The sequence below is a fragment of the Scyliorhinus canicula genome, chromosome 15 (assembly GCF_902713615.1).
Source record: "Scyliorhinus canicula chromosome 15, sScyCan1.1, whole genome shotgun sequence".
NCBI lineage: Eukaryota > Metazoa > Chordata > Chondrichthyes > Carcharhiniformes > Scyliorhinidae > Scyliorhinus > Scyliorhinus canicula.
In genome coordinates this window covers 54,425,892-54,452,734 of record NC_052160.1, presented here as the reverse complement: position 1 = coordinate 54,452,734, position 26,843 = coordinate 54,425,892, and the positions used below count along the sequence as shown (strand labels likewise).

The 26,843-nt window shown below is 44.9% G+C and overlaps 2 protein-coding genes and 1 long non-coding RNA gene across 10 annotated transcripts in view; 2 read left to right on the top strand and 1 right to left on the bottom strand.

Moving 5' to 3' along the window:
• Positions 1–26,843, top strand: part of LOC119978050 (uncharacterized protein C7orf50) — a 431,834-nt gene that overhangs the window by 301,337 nt on the left and 103,654 nt on the right. The window lies entirely within an intron of this gene.
• LOC119978047 (probable G-protein coupled receptor 146) overlaps positions 1,334–26,843 on the bottom strand; it is a 102,272-nt gene continuing 76,762 nt past the window's right edge. For 7 of the 8 annotated variants that reach the window (XM_038819387.1, XM_038819388.1, XM_038819385.1 and 4 more), the window contains one exon: positions 1,334–3,375. In XM_038819387.1, the coding sequence (XP_038675315.1) occupies positions 2,342–3,334 (993 nt within the window). In that variant the 5' untranslated portion in view covers positions 3,335–3,375 and the 3' untranslated portion in view covers positions 1,334–2,341. Of the gene's footprint in view, positions 3,376–13,065; positions 13,489–26,843 lie in introns of those variants that run through there. The other variant, XM_038819390.1, reaches the window with a different exon arrangement.
• LOC119978052 lies at positions 12,948–18,119 on the top strand. The gene is made up of 2 exons (XR_005463358.1): positions 12,948–13,076; positions 17,918–18,119. It is a non-coding gene; the product is annotated as an uncharacterized LOC119978052 (long non-coding RNA).

Sequence of the window (26,843 nt, the reverse complement as noted above, 5' to 3'; positions counted from 1 at the left end):
TTTGTTATTTTTATTTTTTTAAAGAAGACAAGTTTCCACCACATAGTTTCAACTACCTTTTTGTGGTCAAGTTACCACAATTATCCATTTCTTTGTTCTGTTCTTCCTGATAGAATATTGTTGGAATACATTGGCAACACCGCAATTGCAGTGAGAATACTAACTGAAACTTGCAAGAACACTTATAATTCACTTTTGTGGTTAAGCCTTGTTCTGCCGAAGCAACATTTTCATTGAGTTTTGTGTGTGTGTAACATGGAGTTGGGATTAGTCATTGCAGCATGGATCCTGCCGACAGGCTTGAAAGCAGGTGTGGGTTTGACTCCATCTTGGTCTGCAGGCCCAGAACTACGTTGTACAGGAAGCAGCCAGTTAATTGGTTGCAGTCAGCCACCCACTCCAAGAGCTGCTTGCCAATTGGAGGACTGGCAGCTCAGCAATCTCAGCAGCGCCAGCTGGAGTGGTGGCCACTGCTGGGACTGCACTTGGAAGAAAAGGCTGCCTCGGAAGGATAAATGCCTTCCGAACCAGATAAGTGGTGAACTGGGGGGCCACCAGGGCAGCTCCCAGTGAGGAAGGGTGGAACACGTTGGTACAGGGAGGTCGTGCGGGAAACCGTTGCCACTGGGGAAGGGTGATCCACTGTGGGCCAGAGAGTTCCCAAATAGGATGGCCTCGAAAAGCCACTAATTGGACAAAGTGACAACAAAATGCTCATATCCCATCAGAGAATTTCTAAAATCAGCGTCTGGACAGAAGAACGATCCATCACCTTCCCTGCTGTTGGTAACATGGCCTGGCAGCAGGAAGAAGGGTATTCCACCCCACCCCGACTCCCCATGCCATTTTATGGGCGCCTGCCATTCTGCAAAAGGCTGGTGAAATTCGTGTGACATGAGTGGGCTAGAGAATGAAATTTTCCATTTCACGTCCTCAGCACTGATGGGCGATGCACTCTGCTCAGGTGTAACATTGGTAGGTTCATGGTAGTCGGGCGAGTATGACATTTCTAAATCCCCCCATGCCATTCTTGTGTGTGATACTGCTGGTGAACTAAAAACACAAACAATGTTTTGTTCATATCGATTGAGAACTAGATTAAGGCGGTTTCAAATTCCTCTTAACTTGGAATTGTTGCTGTACTTTCTATTGCTAGTGGGTGGTATCAGTCCCAGACATGGACAATGGTACAGTTTGCTGCACCAGTCAATCGCTTGCATTTTTCATGAAAATTGTATTTGCAATCTGTAATTTTTTTTTCAAAGCATTGTGTCTGTGTTACCTTGGATTGTAATGTCATATGTACTTCTGAAACAATCTCCGGCCAATCCAGTTTTCTGTAATCTTTCTGATATAACTCTCTTTATTTACAAAGCAATGACAATAAATAGCATTGGACTATTTTATACTGCTGTGTTTGATCCTTGAAGTGTGCAGATAGCTACAAAACCAAAGTGACCATGCACACATGAGTTAATGATGAGCCCTCAGTGTGAACAGACGGAATGGCAGCGGTGAGAAATGGTCCATTTGTCCATTTGTGAAGGCTATTGGGATACTGTCAGCTTTGAGGTGTCTGGAGAGGCTCAGTTGTGGGGATATTCATTGTAACTTGCTGCCACAAAATGTCCAAACGCGTATACTTCATGGCGGTTGATAGTTTCCCAACGGTTTACTGAGACTAATCCAAAGGCCTCGGAACGGGTCTTGTCTTGGGTGACATTTGCACTTTGAAGGCACTCGCAGCAAGATGTCCAACCAAACACAAAAGGATATCATTCAATTGGTCAGTTTCAGTTGAGTAACATTCAGAATGGTGGGTAGAGTTCACTGGTCACTCTGGCCAAACAGCTTATCGCAAATGGAAACAACCGTGGCCCCTTGTGACTACTGTATCATCAGCTGCTCATGTAACCTCAGGACATGCAAACGATGGACCTTCGGATTCAAGATCTGATCAACTGACAGTCATTTTTGTTTTGCTGAGTCTAATGCAGACAAGGCTTCTGAAGATTTGGTTTCACTGTTTCTAGAGCTTGCACATTCCACTGACTGTTGACACAGCTTTGGATGCTACAAAATGTTAAGAACATCTAAAAATATATTCCATTGCTGGACTGAGTATTGAGCTTGGGAACTGGTTAGTAAAGGCCAGTGTAATGTTGTTACATGAAATGGGTTCTGATCTCTATTGCCTACAGAATTCCCATTACAATGAAATTGTACCCCCTCTGCAATAGCTAATGTCAATTGGCAGGGACTGTAGAGCTGTTGCTCTTGGGACTGTTATACCAGTACTGCAATACCTGATTCATGAAGATGAGCGCCTTTTGAAGGAACCTTAACTCAAAAAGACTTGTTGCTGAACCTCTGAGTTTTGGTGAGAACATCCTTCAGTCCGACAATCTAGTTTTCTGACAAGCTGTCTCAGTTTGTTGGTGAAGTTCTTGTGCATGTAAGTGTAGAGCAGCGGTATAACAAAGCTGCACGAATACGCTAGCAGCTTCGATAAGCCCTTAACAAAATAGTAAATGTGATACTGCGTTATCAGGTCTGATCCCTTGGGATTAAATACGATGTGAACCAAAAGTGTCATGTAATATGGGGTCCACAATATAAACTGAGTACAGATTGTGGCCACGAGCAACTTGTGTGTAGAAGGATCAGAGTCTTGATCAAGAGGAGTGGACTGGTTCCGTATTCGGAAAATCAGGATTAAGGCATAGAACACTGCTGTAGCAGGCACAAAGAAGCCAATAAAGACCATGATGGCATCTGCCACCTCTTTATTCTGTATCTTTGAGCACTCGATTATCTTGGGGACGTGGCTGCACACGTAGAGTAGAAGAGATGAAAAGCTGGTGAGAACAGCCCCTCCCCAGACGAACCCACAGACGTGCTTGGTGTTGTAGACGCTGGACATGTAAGTTCTTGGCAAAGCTTGCTCGATATAGTAGTCCAAGCTGAGCAAGGTAGTCGAGTACATGATCACCAGAGCCGAGATGTTAAACAATATGAGCAAGGTGATGTAGACTTCCCTGTTGAAGTTCCACACGGCCCACTGTGGGTTGTCTGGGCCCAGCAGTTGCACCAGGGCCACAAAGCTGAGGATGAGTCCTGCGATTCCTATGTTGACAAAGTAAACATCGGGCATGGTCATTGCTGGCTTGTTGTAGAGGTTCACCAGGACTAGCAGGGAGTTGTAGCAGATACTGAAAGGGAAGCAGATGATGAGGTAAATGATGGAGAGGATGGAAAACACCAGTCCAAGGTCGTCGCAGAATTGCTGCTCCACACCGTTCACTGTTCCATTCGAACCTCCACAACTCCACATAGTGACTTCACTTGGCCTCCTTCACAAGATTGCTAGCTTGGCTGTGGAAACAAAAAAAAATTATGTTTAGAAATTAGATTTATCTTTTGGTGCGTGGGACGGTTTTGTAAAATCATAATTTAGCTAGGTGTATCAATTTAAAGTGGGCAAAGCCATGGTAGTGGATTTGTGATGTTGTATGAATCTTGGAGAGATAAATCTTCTGATTTCCCTCAGTGATTTACTTTGGCTACGTCACGTGAACTGGTACCAAGTGAAGGTGTACACCAGAGAACACTGAATATGTCAAAAACTCAGTGAGGCACTAAGGATTGTCTGACATGTATTATGGGTGGCATGGTGGCACAGTGGTTAACACTGCTGCCTCACAGCTCAGGGACCCGGGTTCAATTCCAGTCTCATAGATATCATATCATAGAATTTACAGTGCAGAAGGAGGCCATTCGGCCCATTGAGTCTGCACCGGCTCTTGGAACGAGCACCCTACCCAAGGTCAACACCTCCACCTTATCCCCATAACCCAGTAACCCCCACCCAACACTAAGGGCAATTTTGGACACTAAGGGCAATTTATCATGGCCAGTCCACCTAACCTGCACATCTTTGGACTGTGAGAGGAAACCGGAGCACCCGGAGGAAACCCACGCACACACGGGGAGGATGTGCAGACTCGACACAAACAGTGACCCAAGCCGGAATCGAACCTGGGACCCTGGAGCTGTAAAGCAATTGTGCTATCCACAATGCTACCGTGCTGCCCGTCTCGGGTGACTGTGTGGAGTTTGCACGTTCTCCCTGTATCTGCGTGGGTTTCCTCCGGGTGCTCCGGTTTCCTCCCACAGTCCAAAGATGTGCAGGGTATGTGGATTAGCCATACTAAATTGTCGTTAGTGTCAGAAAGGTTCGGTGGGGTTACTGGGTTATGGGGATAGGGTGGAGGCGTGGGTTTGGGTGGAGTGCTCATTCCGGGGGCTGGTGCAGACTCGATAGGCTGGGTGGCCTCCTTCTGCACTGTAAATTATATATGTTATGATCATGAGGAATGTATCCATATTCCGCTCCTGACTAATTATTTGTCCTTTTGCAGAAGTCTTGTAAAGAAAGTAGCTATTTGACATTATCAAACACACTGTAAATGTGGCTACTTTTCACCTTTTGTAAAAAGAAATTCAGAAACATACAGCTCATATTCTGCATCCATTATTTGATAATGAACAGGAGGGGGAAATGAGTCACCATTTCCCAGCATGTCCTCAGCTAATATTTGTTCAGATTCTTTATTTGAGGGTGTGCGTAGACAGACATTGAGATTGCCATTTCCATCACCATATTCTATCTATCCTCCCTGGAAATAGTTGATTTTGGATCAGTGGTTCCCCTAATGGTTTTCCTCACTTCATGTTTGCTGGATCTGTTGCAGACTGATTGATAAAGATTGATTGCTATGATTAATGAACAGTTCCATTATCATTGCATCACACACCCACAGCCATCCCATATTTTCAAGGTAGAAAAATATATTTCTGTTTCTTGCCGAGCGAGATGCAAATTGTTTTTTTTTGTCTTGCAATTCCGCAGCCCGGATCTCTCCGGGCTGTTTAGCACAGGGCTAAATCGCTGGCTTTGAAAGCAGAACAAGGCAGGCCAGCAGCACTGTTCAATTCCCGTAACAGACTCCCCGAATGTGGCGACTAGGGGCTTTTCACAGTAACTTCATTTGAAGCCTACTTGTGACAATAAGCGATTTTCATTTCATTTCATTTCATTTCAGAAATATATTCTTCTACTGTGAAAATATGGGATGGCTGTAAATTGCATGTTTACTGGTTGACATGTAAATTGCTTTTCTGTCATTATATTTGTGATTTCTTACACTAATTTACCTCTTCATTTAACAATTCCTATAATGGCAGAGCCATTGAGTGATCTTAGCTAACTCCCCAAGGAACAATTTTTTAACATAAATGAGTTACAATGTTTACCTCTTCTGCTTGTTTTAAATTTTTAACTTTGTCTTACTTTTTCTTCCTGTCTCATTATTCTCTCTCTCTCTCTCTGAGCCACTTTCTTTCTTTTCTGTCTTTAATTTGACTCTCGCCCTATTTCTTTCTCTTTGTGATTTGCTCTGCTACTTTCATTATCCTTTCCTGTTATTGTCCAGGCAGGTGAGCTATTGGGATGTTCCCGGATGCAGAATGCACAATGCTGCTCCATTATTGAATCGACATTCCAGGAGTTTGCAATGGAAATGTTTGGAGATACCAGCTGTGAGCGTAGGAGTCCCATTAATGTCATTCACCATTAAAACTGCCATTGTGACAACTTCTGACCCATAGGGCGTAATTCTCCTGAAAGATTTATAGCGTGGTAGCGAATGGGAATTGCCGCAAGTTTCCTGGCGTTCGGCCCAGCGATGCTGGCAACGCAATTCAACAATTGGTTCACTTAATGAGGCCTCACGGGCTTCCCGTCGCAAATGAAGGCTCGCCAACTGGTTCACCAGGACTGCGCTTGCCAGCTCCCCGCTATCAAGGTCGAGCAACACTTAACCTGCACTTGCTCAGCCAACCCCAGCCAGCTCGCAATAATGGCGTCGAGGAGACCAGCCCCAAGATTCAGGGATGCTGACCTGGGGAGGCTGCTAGACGGCACGGTGGCACAATGGTTAGCACTGGTGCCTTACCGCTCCAGGGTCCCAGGTTCAATTCCGGCCTCCGGTGACTGTCTGAGTGCAGTTTGCACTTTCTCTGTTTCTGTAGGTTTCCTCCAGGTGCTCTGGTTTCCTCCCACAGTCCAAAGATGTGCAGATTAGGTGAATTGGCCATGCTAAATTGCTCCTTAGTGTCCAAAAAAAAAAGGTTAAGTCGGGTTACTGGGATACGGGGATAAGGTGGAGCCTGTGGGCTTAGGTAGGGTGCTCTTTCCAAGGGCCTGGGCAGACTCAATGGGCTGAATGGCCTCCTTCTGCACTGTAAATTCCATGATCTAGATGCCGTGAAGGCCAGGTGGGATGTCCTGTTCCCCGGAGGGTCCAGAAGAGTCAATCACAAGGCAGCCAGTGCTGCCTGGGATGAGGTGGCGGCAGCTGTCAGCTCGGGGAGTGTCACCAGGAGGACTGGCCTACAGTGCTGGAAAAAGGTCAATGCCCTGTACTGGGCAGCACGAGTGAGCAGACACCCCCCCCCATCCATGTCCCTCAAGGAAGTGTCCACTTCCCAACTGCCCATGCGATCCCCAGCCCTTCCTCCACCTCCCTCCCCCTCAACTTCTCCCTCAAACCCCCTCTCCCACCACTGTGAACCACGCGTGTGGCTAACAGTGCCCTCCATGCGTCTCCTCAGGAAAAGCTCTCCCATAATCGTCAGGAGAGAGCCCAGAGTGGCGGAGTGGTGCCGGTCTTAAGAATCCTCACCTCCTTCGAGGTGCGGGTCCTGGAGGTGACTGGTGTGGCCGAGGACAGGTTGGTCGGCCATACGGAGGCTGGCAGACGCCGCAGAGATGAGGAAATACCGGACTCCACCAGGAGGACCTGTCAAACGTGAGCAGTGATTGACTTACTGACTGACCCATCCCTACCACTGACCACATGTCCATTCTCCCACAAATCTTCCAGCCGACGGCGCAGCCCCTTCCCGGGCGGCCCCCTCTCCTGACTCCAACAAGAACACCTCGGAGGAGAGCTCAGAGGATGCAACAGTAGTCGCGGCACAGCTTCATCCCCACTCTCTACCAGCGCATATACACAGACCTTATGTGGGACATGTTAGTGGCCAGGCATCTGCGGCATAATCTGCTGAGCACCACACCGCTGATGGTGCACATCAGTTGGAGGCAGGAACCCCCAGGCGAGACAGCAGTCAGATGTCTGCTGGATCCCAGGACCCAGCTGGGTTCCAGCCTGACGCTGAACCATATGGTACAGAGTTACCCGGAGCTGATAGGGACCAACTTGGATGTTCAGAGGGAGATGTCAGCGTCACTCCAGCAGATCCACTTGGAAGAGTCCCAGAGACTAGGGTCGCAGGAGATAGCGCCAGCAATGAGTGGCACCGAGGCCAACTCTGCAATGGTGGTGACCGCAGTGGGAGCCTGGTGCACGATGTTGGCACCATGAGTGAAGGCGTCCAAGGCATCGCGCAGTAGGCGACATCCATGGCCCAGGGTCTCGGCCAGATGCCCGACTCGCTGGGTAACCTAACCCAGTACCAGGCTGACCTTGATGAAGTGCTGTGGGACATATTCCACTCTCATATGGACATAGCCAAGGCACTGCAGAGCTCATCCCAGTCGCAGGTGGATAAGGCTGAGGCGCTGCACAGCATGGATATGCCACTGAATGGCAGGGGGCCGTTAGATATGGGGTGGCTCTCGTTAATTGTATGGAAATGGGGATTAATTGGTTTCTCGTCACACTACAGGAATGGGCCAGTTGCATTGCAAACTGTTTGGCGCCTGGCGCGGATCTCATTTTTGGCCTCCCGCTATTCACCGGCCTCGTTACACTTGAGCGAAAGCACAACAAGGCCGGGAAATCACGCCCATTGTATTACAACTTTAATGTGTCAGAAGTAGTACGGATAAAACCAGCAAAACATTTCACTCGCACAAGTCGAGAACCTAGCTAACCCTTACAGGACAATCCATTATGCCATGTTCCTGTCCATAATTTGATTCCTAATTAGACAAGGCATAAATTGACGCTAAGATGCATTAGCTGACATGTTGTACTTGAAAATGCTTTTGTTTACGAGCATAGTCCAGTACTATTGTCACTAGTTTAAAAGAGGGTTCCCTGAGATGGAAACAGTGACTCGGTCTGTTTATGAATTTCATGAGTGCTGGGTCCTCTGTATTGTTGGAGAAGTCAACAATTTGTGCTCAGTTATTGCTACACCACAAACAAAGTTTCCCTCTCCTTTCCCCCATCAATACTTCCCCAATTAAGAGGACAGCTCGCAGATTTCCGGCTCCAAGGGAACACTTCTGCCTCTTGAGTCAGAAGGTTGTGGGTTCAAGTCCCATTCCAGGGATTCAGGAACAAAATCTAGGTTGACACCCGAGTTGGAAGTGCCTTTCAGATGAAAGGTTAAACAGAGGCCCTGCGAGGTGGATGTTAAAGATCCCAAATGGATTGTCTGGTCATTATCACATTGCTGTTGGTGGGATCTTGCTGTGCACAAATCGGTGACTACTTTCCACATCTCCACAGTGACTCGACTTAAAAAAGTACTGGATTGGCTGACGGCACTTTGGGATGTCATGAGATTGTGAAAGGCGCTGCATAAATGTGTGTTTTTCACTGGAAGGTGTGGGAGTGTTCCTGTAACCAGCTCAGCCAGGAATAAAGTCTAGAAAATCTTGGTTCAGAGTAATTGCATTGGTAGGATTAACAGTGCGGTTAATGAGCTTTCCTCAGTCCATTCTCATGGTAGCGCTCGATGCTGCAACTCTTATCCCATTCCTACAGACCCTGCCCTTGGCCTGCTGTTCGTAAAGCTGGTCAGAAATGCAGAAGCCGGTCGCCTGAAAGTAGAGCGCGTGACTTTTAATCTTTTGCGACAAAGAATTTTCAGGCGCTCCTACGAGCAGACTTCGCTATCTGCTGTTTGCGACAAAGTAATCCAAACAGACCCGTATGGACATGCCAGAATCAAATCAGTTATTGGGAACATTTGATTTGTGCTATCAAAAGTTAAATTTGTGCAGCAGATCACATTCCGTCACGTGGTTCTTGCGTAACCATGTGAATTCACCAACCCCTACAGTCACCAGTATAGCAGAGGGGCACAAATTAAACCCATGAAGAACAACAAGCTGCATTTATCTAGCGCCTTTATGATAGCAAAATATCCCAAGGTGCTCCACAAATGCTTTGGCAGAAAACAAACTACACCAAATCATGAGATATTAGGGGACAAAAAGAAATTTGTAGGGTTATGGGGTAAGGCCACGGATTATACTGTAAAGCCAGCGCCGGCATGATGCACCAAATGGCCTCGTTCTGTGCTTTATAATTCTAGATCACGAGATATGCTAGGCCGTTACAAATTGCCTGATTGGGTTAAGGTTTTTCAGACCCTGTACCAGAGTTTGATGCAGCAGAGAGGGAGTAGCCGCAAAAACGGAGGTATTCCTTTGGTTAAACCATCAGTATATAATCTCCAAATTCGTGTTTCCAGCAATGTTAACTGAGCTGTGTAAACTACCTGCTGGGAAGGTATTCTTGAACCAATCCTCTTACGGGAAATAATTCATTTACACTGATAACTGCTTGCAGGCTTCATTGCCCTGCATCAAAATCAAAAGAGTTTGATGGCTTTAACAGATGTTGTTTGGAACATGTCGAGTCATATTATCCATTCTTCTACAATACTCCCCATATTATAGTATCCATGTTGATAGAAGCCGACTCTAGCCTATACCTTTGTTGTGAAAGCGTATTTCAGAACAAGCCAAGTTTTATTAATCATAATGATCCACTCTCTTTTTTGTATTGGTTTGACTTTGATAAGTGAACAATAAGCTGATAAACTAGCTGTCTGCCTGGTGTTCTTTAATATTCCTTTCTCATCATACCACTTTTTGGGATGGAGGCTGGAAGTGACTCTTCTGGGAGTTTTTGCTGACGTAAAGCTTTTCATCAGGAATGAATGGGTCCGCAATTCATCACAGAATGAGTTTCAAGATTCATTCTGCTGATTGTTTTACTTTTACTTAGCTTCCACTTCTCCATAAAAATATCTTTCAGCCTGACTTGTACCTCCACCATAACCTCCTAAAACGTTTATCTCATTGCTGTACTTTCATAGAATTTACAGTGCAGAAGGAGGCCATTCGGCCCATCGAGTCTGCATCGGCCTCTGAAAAAGCACCTACCCAAGTCCACGCCTCTACCTGTAACCCAGTAACCCCACCCAGCATTTTTGGACACTAAGGGCAATTTAGCATGGCTAATCCACCTAACCCGCACATCTTTGGACTGTGGGAGGAAACCAGAGCACCCGGAGGAAACCCACGCAGACACGGGGACAAAGTGCAGACTCCCAAGGCTGGAATCGAACCTGGGACCCTGGAGCTGTGAAGCAACGGTGCTAACCACCGTGCTACTGTGCCGCCCGTAGGCCCACTAATGCCCATTTTCATTTTAGAAGAAATTCATTGTGTGAAATGCTTTGAAATGTTTTGATGTGATAACGCATCAAAAAGTGCACATTGCTTAGATTGCTGCCTGGTGACAATCCCATTGTATCCATTCATCGCAATTATCACACTGTGGGAGTAGGAGAGTGTAGTGAGTGTGGGACTGGACTACCAAGCCAGAGGGAGGGTGTTTGAATCCCACCACGGCAAGCTATGAATTGAAGTAAGTTACAGGATAACATGAGACGGGAGTGTGCAGGAAAGCTGCACAATGATCCAGCTTGTGCACTAATATCCTTTGGGAAATGGAAACCTGCCCTCCCATTTGACATGCTGGAGACAATTGAGCTTGGAAAGGGGAGCGGTAATGATGATGTCAAGAGATCCGCAGCAGAACCCTAAGATTTTACCTCTTGGCGTGAGGTTGTCTCTGTCAATTGTCGACATTGTGAGTTGCTCAGCTGCGGCCGAGTGCTAGATGAAGCCAATTTGGGAAGAAAAGAGTCTGCCCTGAGTTCTTATCGTGTCCCTCCAATTTCAGAGAGACGATGGAGGAGGTCTAAGACTACCATAAGAATACTGGAAAGCACAGGGAGAAAGGGCAAGGAAGCAAAATATAGCTAACTACAAAAGAATGTAAAGTGTAAAAAAAAAATTGCCCAGAAATGATTTTTCATCTAAGGAGTTTAGATATTTGAGATTATTAAAATGGATGGATTAACTATTGGTCATGGGGCCTTTATTGTTGCTAGTTGCCTGTTTGAATTCAGAAATCAGCGTTACATGGACTGTTATTTTTATTTTTATTTTCCAATTTAGGGGCAATTTAGCATGGCCAATTCACCTACCCTGCACATTTTTGGGTTGTGGGGGTGAGACACACGCAGACACGGGAGAATGTGCAAACTCCACACGGACAGTGACCCGGGGCTGGGATCGAAACCGGGTCCTCAGTGCAACTGGATTGTTATAGGTCATATTTAGGGCTGAACTCAGAGCTTTCAGTTGCGCCATTAGTGGTCAAAATCAATTTAAATATATTCAGCCTGTTAGAAGTTGCCATTTCTGCTTTCATGGTTTCTTGTGAAACTCATGAAGTAAGAATCATTTTTAACTTTACAATAACTCCCACTTTGACACGAGCTAACACGAGGCTCTGACCACAGATCCCACTCATGTGAATCTGAATCACAAAATAAAATAACAGTTGCTTCCCACAAGATTTTTAACAAAAATTTACATTTTTAACAAAACCTCGATTTCTCCCACAAGGCAGGCAGATATATCAATCAAGACCATTGTGGCTCAATAAATCATTTCTTTTATAAAAAAAACAGACAACTTTGTGGACTGTAAGGGCTCCATGTTTTCAACAACAACTTGCATTTATATGACACCTTTTAACACAGTAAATTACCCCAAAGCACGTCACAGTATTGTTACCAGGCAAGATTTAACACTGAGCCCATAAAGAGATGGTAGGGCAGGTGCTGGTCATAGAGGTTGGTTTTAAGGAAGGGACGAGAGATAGCGAGGCAGAAAGGTATAGGGAGGAAAATGTTAATGTGTACAGATTGCCCCTTTCACTTGTTACAGTGACGATCCGCTGGAGTGCTGGATTAAGCAGCCTTTCAGTCCCTCACCCAAGTAAGTACTTCCCTCAAGGGAACTTTGAATGTGAGTACTGATGGACCATTCTGACTGCCTTTATTCTTGGGATTCCAGTTGACTGACTCTCCTTTTAGCAGCCTTTAACCAGTCTGTAAATCAAGTGATGCAGCAATATGATGCATAGTTATAGTCAACTCAGACCTGATTTCTTTTTTGGTGGCATTTCTTAAAATTTAATTCCTGAACAAAATATTCTCTCCTCGGCATAGCCGTTAACCACTTGGAGGAGGTAAATATTTAAATAGAACATTTTTTTGTGGTTTACACAAAACTGTGGTGTGTAACATATTTAAAGTGGCACAAAAGATACATCTAACGGCAATACAAGAAGTATTAAGTCGTGGTGGATGATTGACGACTGATATTGCGATGGTGAACACGAAGTGTCACTTCTGCACACAAACTCACAGAACTGTAAAATGCTGTTGTTCAATGCCTGGAGGAAGCACGTATTTTCGGGATGAACGAAAAACATGTTAAACTAAACCACAATAGCTGCTTTTCTGATAGCAAATAAGACAAGGAATGTGCACAATTGTTAAGTGCTGATCAGGCATCACAAACAATAAAGATTGCATTTCAATTTCCTGCCTGCTGTCGCTCTGACTTAATTTCTCATTCAACACTCATTGGTACATCCGCACATTACCACAATAGTTCAGTCAGCTAGTTTGTTGTTTGCAAATCAGAAATTCGTATAACGTGTTCCCTTGTTCACTGGGCACCAGTGAATGTTATAATTTGAAATAAGTTGCCAGTCAAGTGAACAAATTGAACCTGCTGTAGCAGTAACCACAGGTAGAAGTAACCACAGGAAATGTTAACCTCCCGGTCCTGCTGTGCCGTCGCTTAAACATGTGCTGCCACTCCAGGTCTAAGCTACCAGCAAATGTAACCAGAGAGTGGCGAATGTTTATTACCTGTCCAGGAGGTGCGTCCGGTTTGATCATTTTAATCCCTCAAAATTTCCAACACGTGTCTCTTCTGTCCGTGCTTACGGGTGCTGTAGCTTAAATGCGTTGCCATCGACCTTTACTTCTGACCGGTTTAACATAGACGACAGTGAACCTGACACTGAACGGAAGTAAGGCTTTTTCCTGTCAGTGCTGGTTTTCCATTCTTCACTCTCGCTATCAGCTGGCACTTGAGGCTGTGTCTGTGTGTGTGTATGTGTTATTTTTCTCTGTTAATGAGTCATAAATATTTTAAGGTTGGTTTGGCAGATAACACACAAACTCTTCCCCTTTTTGTGCCAAGTGAGCACAGAACAGTTGAAGGGAATGATTACAGGATTGAAGTGTACTTTGACTCCATTGGTTGAAAACAATTTTTTTTTAACGCAGCTGACTTCAACTCTTTTGACGCTGAAAGCCTTTGGGCGTCTTAAAATTAGGCTTACATTCAGACAAATAAGCTTGTGTGATTGCCAAGTAAAGATCTAGAAAGTCAGAATTTGGGGTACATTTCTTCTCTATCCCTCCCCACGAGACTCGCGCTCACGACGAGACTCATCGGCACCTTTTCAAAGGCAATTAGGGACCGGCAAGAAATGAAATGAAAATCGCTTATTGTCACGAGTAGGCTTCAAATGAAGTTACTGTGAAAAGCCCCTAGTCGCCACATTCCGGCGCCTGTTCGGGGAGGCTGTTACGGGAATCGAACCGTGCTGCTGGCCTGCTTGGTCTGCTTTCAAAGCCAGCAATTTAGCTCAGTGTTAAACAGCCCCAATGCTGACCTAGCCAGTGACACCCACAGCCCATGAATTATTAAAAAAAATCCTGCTCCTATACCTGCGCCATCATTAAGATTGCCTATTTCCAACTCCGTAACGTCACTTGACTCCATCCCTGCCTCAGCTCATCTGCTGCAGAAGCCCTCACCGCTATCTTTCGCTTCCTTGAGACTTGACTATTTTGGTGCTGTCCTGGCCCACCTTCTCACATTTGACTCTGCTTAAATTTCAGGTCAACCAAAACTTGCACCAACTCCAGTTCACCCATCAGCTCCATGCCCACTAACCTACATTGGCTCCTGATTAAGCAATGCTCCAATTTGAACACTTCCATCATTTTAAATCTCTGCATGGCCTCGCCTCTCCCTATCTCTGTAATCCCCCCCCCCCCCCCCCCCCCCCCCCAAGCCCTTTAACCCTCTAAGATTTCAGCACTCCTCCAATTCTGGCTTCTTGAGCATCCCGGATTTTAGTCGGTGGTCATGCCTTCAGCTGCCTAGACCCTAAGCTGTGCAATTCCCTTCCTAAATCTATGTCTAACACTCTTCCCAATATTAAGATACTGCTTAAGATCTATCTCTTTGACTCAGCTTTGGGCTCTATCTGCCCTAATACCAGCTTACGTGACTCAGTGTCAGAGTTTTCTTTGTAATGCTCCTGCGAAGTTCCTTGTAATTGTTTTTTTTAATGTTAATGGCACCATATAAATAAGTTGTTGTTCTTTCTCCTTTTTCTGTCCGGGCCAGCGAGAATGGAACAGGTCAAGGATCATCTGTGGCCGGCTCAGTGACACACATTATAACTCACTTAACCCATAGAGCCAATGAGAAAACGTAAAGATTTAAAATATTAATATGCCATAATTTTTTTAATGAAACATATCAACTACACCCGATACATGTGCAAGTGTACTTGTGAAGTTTTGTCCTAACACTCTGAGGCTACGCTGACATGAGCCGTTAACAGAGTCAAATTCTTTTTTTTGCATTTCTTTCCAAATCATAGAAACTCTACAGTGCAGGAGGAAGTCATTCAGCCCATCGAGTCTGCACCGACCCTTGGAAAGAATACCCTACCTAGGCCAGCACCTCGACCCCATCCTTGTAACCCAGTAACCCCACGTTTCGGATACTAAGGAGCAATTTAGCATGACCAATCCACCTAACCTGCACATTTTTGGATTGTGGGATTGTGGCAGGAAACCGGAGCACCCGGAGGAAATCCACGCAGACACGGGGAGAAAGTGCAAACAATCCACACAGTCATCCGAGGCCGGAATTGAACCCGGATCCCTGGCGCTGTGAGGCAGCAGTGCTAACTACTGTGCCGCCCCTTGCTTACGTTGCTTTTACATCCCCAACTTTAACTACTACACCCATGAAAGCTGTGCCTTCAGTTACTGAGCTTTGAAATTCTCTCCTGACACCTCTGTCCCTCTCTACATCTCTTTCTTTAAAACCTACTTCTTTGATCAAGCTTTTGACAATCAGCCCTAATAGACTGATAGACTAATCGAATGGTTACATCAAAGAAGGAGACCATTCAGCCCATTGAGTCTGCGCCGGCACTCTGCAAGAGCATATCAGATTGTCCCACTCTCCACTCGTTGCATTTTTAAAAAAATATTTCATTATTCTCCTCCTTTTTCACATTTTCTCCCAAATTTACACCCACCAACAATAATCAGTAACAAATATGTCAATTCCCATATCAATAACAATGATCCCATCCTCCCAACAAACCCCAAACAGTAGCCCGCATGATCACATAAAAAAATAACAAAAAGGAATCAGGAATCACCCATAGTCACCATCAACACACACCACTCCCCTCCCCCCAACCCTCCCACCCACCCCCCCAACTAATGTTCGATGTTATCCACTTCTTGAAAGTGCATGATGAATAATGCCCATGAATTGTAGAAACCCTCCATCCTTCCCCTCAGTTCAAACTTAACCTTCTCAAGAGTCAAGAATTCCAACAGGTCCCCCCGGCACGCCAGGGCACAGGGTGGAGAGATTGCTCTCTAACCCATCAGGATCCGCCTTCGGGCGATCAATGAGGCAAAGGCGACAACATCTGCCTCCGTACCCATTTCCAACCCTGGCTGGTCCGACACCCCGAATTTGGCCACCCGGGGGCCCGGGTCCAGTTTCACGTGCACCACTTTAGAAATTACCCTAAAAACCTCCTTCCAGTAATCCCCACAACGTTCACGCACATCTTCTACTCCTTCAAAGAATCGGCTCATCCTCGCCCTCGTGAGGTGTGCTCTGTATACCACCTTCAGCTGTATCAGCCCCAACCTCGCGCACGAGGTGGAGGCATTCACTCTCTGGAGCACCTCACACCACAACCCCTCCTCTATAACCTCTCCCAACTCTTCCTCCCACTTTGCTTTGATCCCTTCCAATGGTGCATTCATTGCATTGTTGAGGGTATTGTAACACTCGCATTGAAATGACGATTGTAATTTTTAAAAAAACATTCTTTTTCCTTCCTGGCTTTGTGCCTGTGTTGATCCACTGGGGCAGGTGACCTGATTCTCAAAGGCTTCTGACAATGACATCCTATCCAGCCAACTGGTGGAAAGTACACGAGGATGATCTAAGGTTACTTATAGTGTGCTTGAGCTCGATATTATGATATTGTCTTTCATCATTTGATGCATCTCATCGGGTCAGCAAGATTATTCATACAAATAAAATCCCTCTCATGCTTTTTGCTCTTATTGCTTTCAGAATGTCTGGCCCACGTCACAATAGTTGAGCTGAACCTCTCTAATTGCCTTTCACCACTTTTCCTGACTCGACCCTAGTTGTTTTCGAAGGAGGAGATGTAGCGCATAGGCACTTGTTTCATATGCTACATATCAGTAGCACCAATGGTGCAAACAACCATTTAACCAGTTTAGAAATACAATATATAATGGCTGATTGTCCAAATCCAATGATTTGAGGAAACTGTCAGTACAATAGGCCAGTAGAGACTTTGCAGCCGTCACATTCTGCAGAATGTCTTTCTCATGCTGCTAACGAATGATTGTCCAATTATTCTTATTGGGCATTACTGGCTGTGATTACAGCGCCTGAGGACAATGAGAACAACCATTCAACTTAAAAACTATTTACCCCAGTTAAAGAATATTCCTGCTTTAACCCCAAGCTCCATTAATTCAGATAAACTATTTAGAATTTCCTGAGTATAATTCATGTTCCAATCTTGTTTACCTGGATGGAATATTCTCTGGTTAATGCCTCCTGAAGACCGACATGTAGCTTAGAAGGTAAAAAGGACTTGCGTTTTCTGCACATCTCTCACCATATCACACCCCTCCAAGCAGCCAGTAAGATACTTTTAAAGTGTAGTCACGGCCGTAATCTGGGAAATCTGTGCACAGCAAGATCCCATACGCAACAATGTGATGATGAACAGACAATCTATTTCAGTGATATTTGTTGAGGTTAAGGGATCAATATTGGCCAGGACATCAGGGCGAAGTGCCGTGGGTTTTTCTTTTTGGAATAGTCAGTGGGATCTTTTACATACACCTGAGAACATGGACAGGGCCTGGGTTTAACACTTTATCTGAAAGAGGGCACCTCTCGACGGTCAGCACTCATTCCGTACTGCCCTGGGGTGTCCCTGGAGATTACACGTTCAAGTCCCTGGTCTCACAATCGCCTGGCTCAGCAGTGAGAGTGTTACCACTGAGCCACGGCTGGCACTTGTTCTGGGAATTGGTCAGGAAAGAAGATGAATTGCCTGAGGTGTTGAGGTAGAGGCCACTGTGATGTGAACCCGGAGCTCCACAGTAAAAGCAAACTCACTTCCTGTACTCTGAAATGTGAACCTCATTTTATTTTTCAGCCTTCCTGAATAGCATTAGACTTTTGTAACTCGCACCTAGAGTACACATTTCATGGAAAACATGATTGATCCCTTGCTGTGTACTTTGCCTGTATTTGAGTTGCTTTGATGCCCTCCTGAGTCTCTAAAGATGTGGATTTACATTAATTTCATCCGATTTGCTTCAACAGAGGCTTCCTTATACCATACACCATCCATGGTCAAGATTCCCTTCTCTTCCCAGGTCTTTACCAACTGTGAACAACTCCTAGAGTGGCCATGTGTCGACTCCAGTTAGTAAGGACCCAGAGACTACCAGCTGTATGCCATCATGACTTGGCACTGTCTATCAAATTATTTTTGAACCACTTTGTAATAAAGTATGTCATTTTTCATACCATATTGAACCAGATTATTTATTGTAATGGTCCTGCAATCTGTCTTGTTCCAACAAATTAATCAGCCCTGTTTACTGCAATAGAGTTGCAGTCAGCCTTTGCTGTAATGAATTTTGCCTCGTTCAATACAATTGGTTCACAATTTCTGTCACTAAACACCTCTCATCATTTAGATCCGTTTATAATTTGACTTGATTATTCACCCTCCCCTATAAGATATCATTGCTGCCACTGTCGCGACCTTGACCAGCATGAAAAATTGGAAAAGTAGAGTCAGAATTTGGTCATTTAGGTGATTCCATTTGTGAGATTTTGAGTGAGCAAGGTTCATGGGTGGCATAGTAGCACAGTGGTTAGCACTGTTGCTTCAAGCACCAGGGTCTCAGGCTCGATCTCCGGCTTGACTCACTGTCTATGCAGAGTCTGCACGTTCTCTCTGTGTCTGCATGGGTTTCCTCCGGGTGCTCTGGTGTCCTCCCACAAGTCCTGAAAGACTTGCTGTTAGGTAATCTGGACATTCTGAATTCTCCCTCTGTGTAACCGAACAGGCGCCGTAATGTGGCAACTAGGGGATTTTCACAGTAACTTCATTGCAGTGTTAATGTAAGTCTATTTGCGACACTAATAAAGATTATTATTATCATCAAGTGAATAGTGACCAGATGCTAAACATGCTAATCATCTCCTGTCTGCTGACCAGGCTTTCTTTAGGTTGAAACCTGCAGCTAAATATCTATATTATAGTTATTGTAACAGGACTTTGAGTAAAATAGTGCATTTTGTTTTCAGGGTGGATTCTCCCACCCCGCCCGCCGCAAGAACGTTATGATTGGGACGCGGACCATGTAAAGGTCCATTAACCTTGGGCGGGAATTTCCAGTCGCCTGGCAGGCGGATACGGCTGGAAAATCCCGTCTATATCTAACACAAAACAAAACAAAAGGCTCAATAAACTGTAGGTGCATGAAAAGAATGCAAAGTCAGTGTCTGGGGGTTAAAGAAATGTTAATATTCCAGGATAGGGCTTTTATTGCCTGTTACAGTGAAGGACTCCATATCAAACAATGTAATTTGCTATACCTAGATTTACTTCAGATTTGTTGCTTTTAAGGCAGCACGGTGGCGCAGTGATAGCACTGCAGTCTCATGGCGCCGAGGTCCCAGGTTCGATTTAGGAAAGGTTAGGTGGCTTGGCCATACTAAATTTCCCCTTAGTGTCCAGGGTTGTGCGGGTTAGGTGAGGTTACGGGGTTGCAGGGATTAAGCGGGAGTCTGGTTATGGTTATCTTTCAGAGGGTCAGTAAAGACTGGATGGGCTGAACAGCCTCCTTCTGCACTGTAGGGATTCCATGTTCGAAGCAGTTCAGAGGAGGTTCACTCAACTAATTCCTGGGCTGAGATGCTTATCTTATGAAGAAATATTGAATAGGTTGGGCCTATACCCCATTGGGGTTTAGGAGAATGAGAGGTGAACTTACTGAAACTATAAGATCTTGTGTTGCCCTATTATGTATTCTCATGTATTTTCTTGAATTTTGTTCAATTCCCTTTTCTTCCATGTACTGAATGATCTGTTGAGCTGCTTGCATAAAAATACTTTTCACTGTACCTCGGTACACGTGACAATAAACAAATCCAATCCAATCCAATCCAATCCCGGCTCTGGGTCACTGTCCGTGTGGAGTCTACACATTCTCCCCATGTTTGCATGGGTTTCGCCCCCACAACCCAAAGATGTGCAAGGTAGGTGGATTGAACACGCTAAATTGCTCCCTTAATTGGAAAAAATGAATTGGGTACTCTAAATTTATTTTTTAAAATTGTTGCTTTTATATTTATATTGTTAATATATACTTAAAGAGCACAGTATATGAAAAGACAAATAGTTACACCAACATTTCCTCATTTATCTCCCGATGAAAATCGCTTTTAAATCTCAGCCTCAGTGAGTTTACTTTGAGTTACATTGTGTCTACGGAATCAAAAAATTAACATAATTCATCAATGCCAGTTCCACACAAGCTTCTCCCCACCTCTCTTCATCTAACCAGCTATATCTTCCTCCATATTCTGCATGCGCTTATGTAGTTTTCAATTGGGTACATCTACGCCATTTACCTCATTTACTCCTTGAGGTGCGAGTTCCACATTCTCCCTATTCTCTGGGTAAGGACATTTCTCCTGAATTCTTTGGATTTATTAGTGACGTTTTTACATTTATGATTGCTAGTTTTTGATTTCCCTGCCATTTGAAACACATTCTCTTCATTTAAAGACCGCCATCAGGGGGAAATGGGGAGGTGGAAGGATCGTCTGGGTACAGGGATAGAAGAGGTGCCATGCAGATTCACCTTGCCAGGACTCCAAAGAGTATTTTCAGAGAGGGAGATTACATTATATTAGGCTTGGAGTCCTTCAAAATTTGTATTAATGGGTGATTTCATGGAAGTTTTTTGGACTTTGAAAGGAATTGATGAGGCAGATGGAGAGAATTTTGTTTCTGTAGTTGGGAGTGTCCACCGCTGAATGGCTTAAAATCAGAGCTGGGAGAGATTTAGGAAAGACCTGGTCTTAATCTTAATAATCTTTATTGTCTCAAGTATGCTTACATTAACACTGCAAATGAAGTTACTGCAAAAAGCCCAGAGTCGACACATTCCGACCCCTGTGCGGGTACACAGAGGGAGAATTTAGAATGTCCAGTTCACCTAACAAGCACGTCTTTCAGGACTTGTGGGAGGAAACTGGAGCACCCGGAGGAAACCCACGCAGACACAGGGAGAACGTGCAGATTCTGAACATACAGTGACCCAAGCCGGGAATCGAACCTGGGACCCTGGCGCAGTGAAACAACAGTGCTATAGTCAGAGGGTGGTGGAATTCTGAAAAGCAGTAAATGCTAATTTAATTGATTTTAAAATCTGAGATTCATGGATATCTTTGCTAACCAAAGGCGTTAAGGAATACGCAGCCAAGGCATGAGAATGGAATGAAGTAACAGGTCTCTTTGGATGGTGGAACAAGTTGAAGACGTTGAATAGCCAACTCCTGTTCCGATGCCCCTTCTGTATCAACATATGTGCTCAGTGCTGGAATAGAGCCTTGAACACATGGCTTTAGGACTCTGAGGTGCGATCGTTACCGTTGATACTAAACAGGTTTATCCTGCATTTTCATATGATGTTGGAGTGGGGGAAGTGAGTGGAGTTCACAGTTGTGCTAATGCTATTGGCCAATTTCCCAAGATGTGATTAATGTCGCTTCCAATCAGTAGGTTAATGTGAAACAATTGGGGAAAAGTTTAACGTTAATCTTACTGGCACGCTGGATTATTAACAGAAAGAAAGCGATTTGATTAGACTTTCAAATACCTTCCACTAAACCATATGCGAAGTGGATGTATCCCACTACCAGGGTCTGTGGCACTCAGCAGTAAATACTTGTTTAAAACCAACTTTGTCTTTCCTCTGGGGAAAGAAAAATTTGTTAAAGAATCTATTGGGTGGGATTCCGTGATCCTGAGGCTGAGTGTTGACGCTGTCGGAAATGCCGTCGCATTTCTCGACGGCGTCAACACGGCCTCAGGATCAACAATTCTGGCTTCTATAGGGGGCCACCATGGCACTGGAGCGGACCACACCGCTCCAGTTGCTGATCCTGGCATGAACTGAGCACTGTGGGGACCGCGCATGCGCAGTGGCTCTCTTCAACATGCCGGCCCCAACGCAACATGGCGCAGGGCTACAGGGGCCAGCGCAGAAGAAAGGAGGCCCCCTGGCCAAAGAGGTCGGCCCGCCGATCGGTGGGCCCCGATCGCGGGCCAGGCCACATCGGACCCCACCCCCCCAAGGATCGGACTCCCCCTGCCCCCTCCACAGGCTGCCCCCCGATCCTTCCATGCTGAGTTTCCGCCGGCTGAGAGCAGGTGTGAACAGCGCCGGCGGGACTCGGGTTTTTTACGATGGCCGCTCGGCTCATCCCGGGCGCCCCCGACCGGCGCTGCGCCAACCACGGCAGCACCAATGGCGGTGATTCTGTGCTCTGCGGAGAATCACGTTGGGGCGGCGTGGCGCGATTCACGGCGGTCGCGGGGATTCTCCGGCCCAGCCCCAGGCTGAGAGAATTCCGCCCATTGTTTTAAAGTTACAGGATTTCTGAATTGTGTACTGTATGTATATGTATGTGCGTGCACGTTTTGCATTTATGTTGTGCCATTAACGTAGTAAAAATATGTCCCAAAGCATTTCAAAGGTGAGTTAGCAAACAATTGGACAATGAGACATGTAAGGGTTTAAAAGGCAAGTAACCAAAACGTTTGGTTAGAAGAGCTAGATTTCCAGGTTCTATACTTAGCTACGGAATGAATTGATTTTTTTTTCAAAAGGTTTATGTTAAAAAGCACGTTGAATTTGCATGCTGTTGCAAAACAGTTATTTTGCGAACCAAAAGTCCCCAGATTGTTTCACCATAAAACAACTTTCAGTACAATGGCCAAATAATCCCTGGGGGTGGGAATTGGGAAAGGACTGATTTTGATTGCAATGTTTCATTCTGGTGGAACAATGAGTTCTGAGCAACAATACTGGAATGAATGATGCCATTGTTTTGTTCTTCGCCACGAAGCTTACACAATTGACCATCCTCAGTATTTTTGGTATGTGGTTGCTATTTTTGGTATCTAGCATCACTATGCGCTACATTACTGTGAAATTGTTGAATTGAAAATACTGTGTGATATGACTAAAATAAGAAAAGGCTAGTATTTATTCAACGCCTTTCATGGCCCCGGGCCTCCCCAGATCGCTTTACAGCCAAATAAATACTTCTGCATTATGGTACATATTGTGGAAAAAGCAAGCTCCTGTTGATTGCAATGGGATAATAACTAAATAATCTATTTTTAGTGTTGTTTGTCATGGGGTAAATGTCAGACACGGAAAACTTCCTCTCTTTTCTTCAAAGTGGGGATCTTTTAAATCCATCAGAAAGGGTAGACGGAACCTTTGTTTAACATCTGAAAGATGGTACCTCTGATAGTCCATACTCTCTCAGTCGTGTCACGTGATTACCTGCTCATCGGTCTGAACCCACAACTGTCTAAGACTCGAGAGAAGCGAATGGCACAACTCAATGAAGGCTGGCGCCTAATGGGCAACATCTCAGCCGTTCAAGCGTTCATTTGAGGAGGGGGAGGGGGTGTTATGGGGTCCGAGGAAGACTCCTAAACATCAGGCCATTTCCCATCTCAAGACATCCTTGAACCATATTACCACTGGTGTTAACCTTTTCACTTGTTTGGACTTTTAGAATCGTTGTTTTCTGAGGTTCAGCATCACTTTCCATATTTCTTAATAAACCAACTGATATCCCGGAAAACCACAGCGAGACCCAAGAACCGTAACCATGAGGGTGGCACAATGGGTGCAATGGTTAGCACTGCTGCCCTCACGGCGCCGAGGCAGTTCAATCCCAACCCCGGGTCACTGTCTGTGTGGAGTTTGCACATTCTCCCCGTGTCGCGTGGGTCTCACCTCTGCAACCCAAATTTGTGCAGGGTAGGTAAATTGCCCATTAATTGGAATTTTAAAAAAAGGATTGTAACCAGGAATCCTTGCTTCGTACATCTATTACTAGAATGTATCACGTGCCTCTGCTTCATTCGTATGAATCTCTTCTCTAATATTTTGAAATTCGGGATCTTAACCAACAGTTAGTTGATTTCAATAAAATACTCCGAACAGAAGTTTTGATTGGTACAGCTTCATCATAACCCAGCTTCTCAGATTTAAGGTACAGAATGTTCCTGTGACTGACTGGAACCTAAGAGTGTGTCTCCTGGGTAAAGCAAAGTTTCCATAGAAACACAATTAAATCACTTTGCTATTACGCAGAAAACAAAATACCCTCTCTCATAATTACATTAAATCCACCACTGGTTGCGATGTAACTGGCTGGGACATCACATTTTGTTGCTGGAGTAGAAACGACTGCAGCAATTGAATAGAGTGGAGCCATAGAATTGTTGCAGCACAGAAGGAGGCCATTTGGCCCTTCATGTCCAAGTTGGCCCTCTGCACGATAAACTCAGCTAGTACTTTAAATCTGCCGTCACCAGCTCCATCCTTGTAAGTTACCACTGAATCTGCTTTCACTCGGGCACTGCCCTCCGAATCTCAACAAATCGCTACGTATAAACAATTCTCCTTGCCTTCCCCTCTGGTTCCTTCGCCAATGACCTTACATCTGTGTCCTCTTGCACTGATCCTCTCTTGATTTAGACTCTCCCTACTTACCCGATCAATACCCTTCATGATTCACTGGAAGTAATTCGGGCCGGAATTTGCCGGCCATTGGGATTCTCTTTTCCCGCTGGGAGCGCACCACTGTCCCAGTGGCATTGGGTGGCTTCAAAGGGAAAATCCCATTGACAAGCAGCGGGAGTAGAGAATCCCGCTGCCAGTGAATGGGGGTACCGCTGAGAAACATGCAGCTGGGGGACTGGAGAATTCCACCCTCAGTGTTTCCCTCACCAGGTTGCATGCTGGTTTATCGAGTAGACCTAATCCGTCCTGAATTGCAGCCAACTTCCGAGTCTATTTAAAGGTGTAAAAAAAATAGTTGAGAAAGATACACTTTGTGATGTATGATGCAAGCTAATTAGCTTCAAAAACTAGTTACTGCTCAAGAGTAATTTTAGATGATCTGTTTATAGCCACGGAGACTGGAAGGTATTTAGAATTGCCCAATTTTGTGTTCCTGATTGAAGGGATAGAATGCAGATGTAAATACCACCAGTGGTTACAGTTTAGCTTCCTTGGCTGCTGAAATCTTCGAGCTGTAACCAAGCTAGCTCTAAATAAAGGATCCAATCCCAATTTTAAATTTACTCAAGCAATATGTAACATGCCTGTTTTAAAGTTCAGCATGCCGTGTGACCTAGTGAATGATAATTGGATCAAGACAACAATTACTGCATAGTGTGTGACTCTTCAATTCCCATCAGCCATTTAAGGCATTTCCGAAAGAATTCTAACCTCTTGAGGTTGAACTGTTTTCTTGAACTCAATAATCATTCACAGTTCGATTATGTTCCATACATGCATCTACTAAGGTGCAACACAATGGCTGGTATAATATAACTGCATCAGCTCCTACAATTGGAACAGATTTCAAATCGATTTGGAGGTGTTTGTAAATAACCTCTGATCGCTTCTCTTCCTATTAGCTAAGATCAAGGGTAGGATCAAGCCCGAGATCAGGTGTGATGCTTGTTCTAGTCAGCTTGGATCTAGTATCTCTTTTGTGGGGTTGAATTTGATTTGAACTTTTGAGAAAGCAAGGAGATGGATTAGGGGAGATGGATTGGGGGCTTTCCCTGTCCATTCAGCGCATTGGCTTTGTAACTCTGAGAAAGGAATAACATTTTTAAAATTGCTGTCTGATTCTCCGTGGTGTCAGCTATAACTCTTTGGGTAGCACTCTGGCGCCTTCAGTCAGAGGGCTGCAGGTTCGAGTCCCACTGTGCAGACCTGAGCACACAATGTAGACTGACACAGCGCAGTACCGATGGAGACCTTTGTTGTCTGAGGCGTCATCTTTCAGATGGGACTTTAAACCAACGTTCAGTCTGCCCCATCAGGGGATCATGAAAATCCCATGGATGGACAGGGGAGTGTTTAATCGGTCGTCTGACCAATACTGACTCTCAATCAATACCTAAAGAGAGATTATCTGTTCGCTATCACATTTCTGTTTGGGAGATCTTGCTATGTGCAAATTAGTTGTTATGTTTCCCACATTACAATAGTGACTACACTTCTAAAGTATTTAATTGGCTGTACCGTGCTTTGGGATGCCCTGAGTTTGTGAACAGATTCTATTGAAATGCAAGTCTTCAATTTACTTCATTCTACAATGAAACAATTCAGCTTCTTCCAAAGTGCTGACCTAGTTGAAGGCACTTACATTAAAAGATTTTTGCTTTACTTTCATGTGCCATAAATAGTCGAGCTCAGTCATAGGGTCGTGAATCTGTTGCATATTCGTTCTCAGAATGCAGGAAATGTGGCATTTATTGTACATCCCTAGTTTCCCTGAGAAAATGGTGGTGAGTTGCTTTCCTTTTTGGAGGTTTTGTTGGCGAATGAGGGGCTTGTGGCCCACTTTTACAGGACATCAACTATGTAGAACTGTGCTTGGACTGGGACATCGTTCAAAGCACATTGGTGAGATGGTTGGGTTTTTATGACACGATATTTTTCATGACTCATGATCTCTGGATTGCTAGCTGAGGGCCGTAATTACTATTATACCAGACACAATTAACTGAAGCCATCAGCACATTCAGATTCAGCCCACTGGGTATTATTATGCTGTGACGCCTTCTCATTTTAGCACTCCAAGCTCCCACTGACAGTCATATATGTTGGAGTTCAGTGATCCTACACTCAATAAGGCTTTTGGCTCAGCCAATTATTAGACCTTTCCCCGCTTGCACTTTAACAGCCACCAGCAGGAAGTGTTAGTCTGTTGCGTGACTGTGCCTCAATCTAAATTTCCCCCAATATCGTGGAACGGTTGGTTCGGAAGCATGGAGAAAATAAAACCTTTTTTTGCCGTATGTAGGTTGCATTAAACGGTGCCGACTTCAGGGATGTGTAATCAGATACAATTTGACACTGGATCACAGAAGGAAATATTGAGACATGTAACAAAAGCC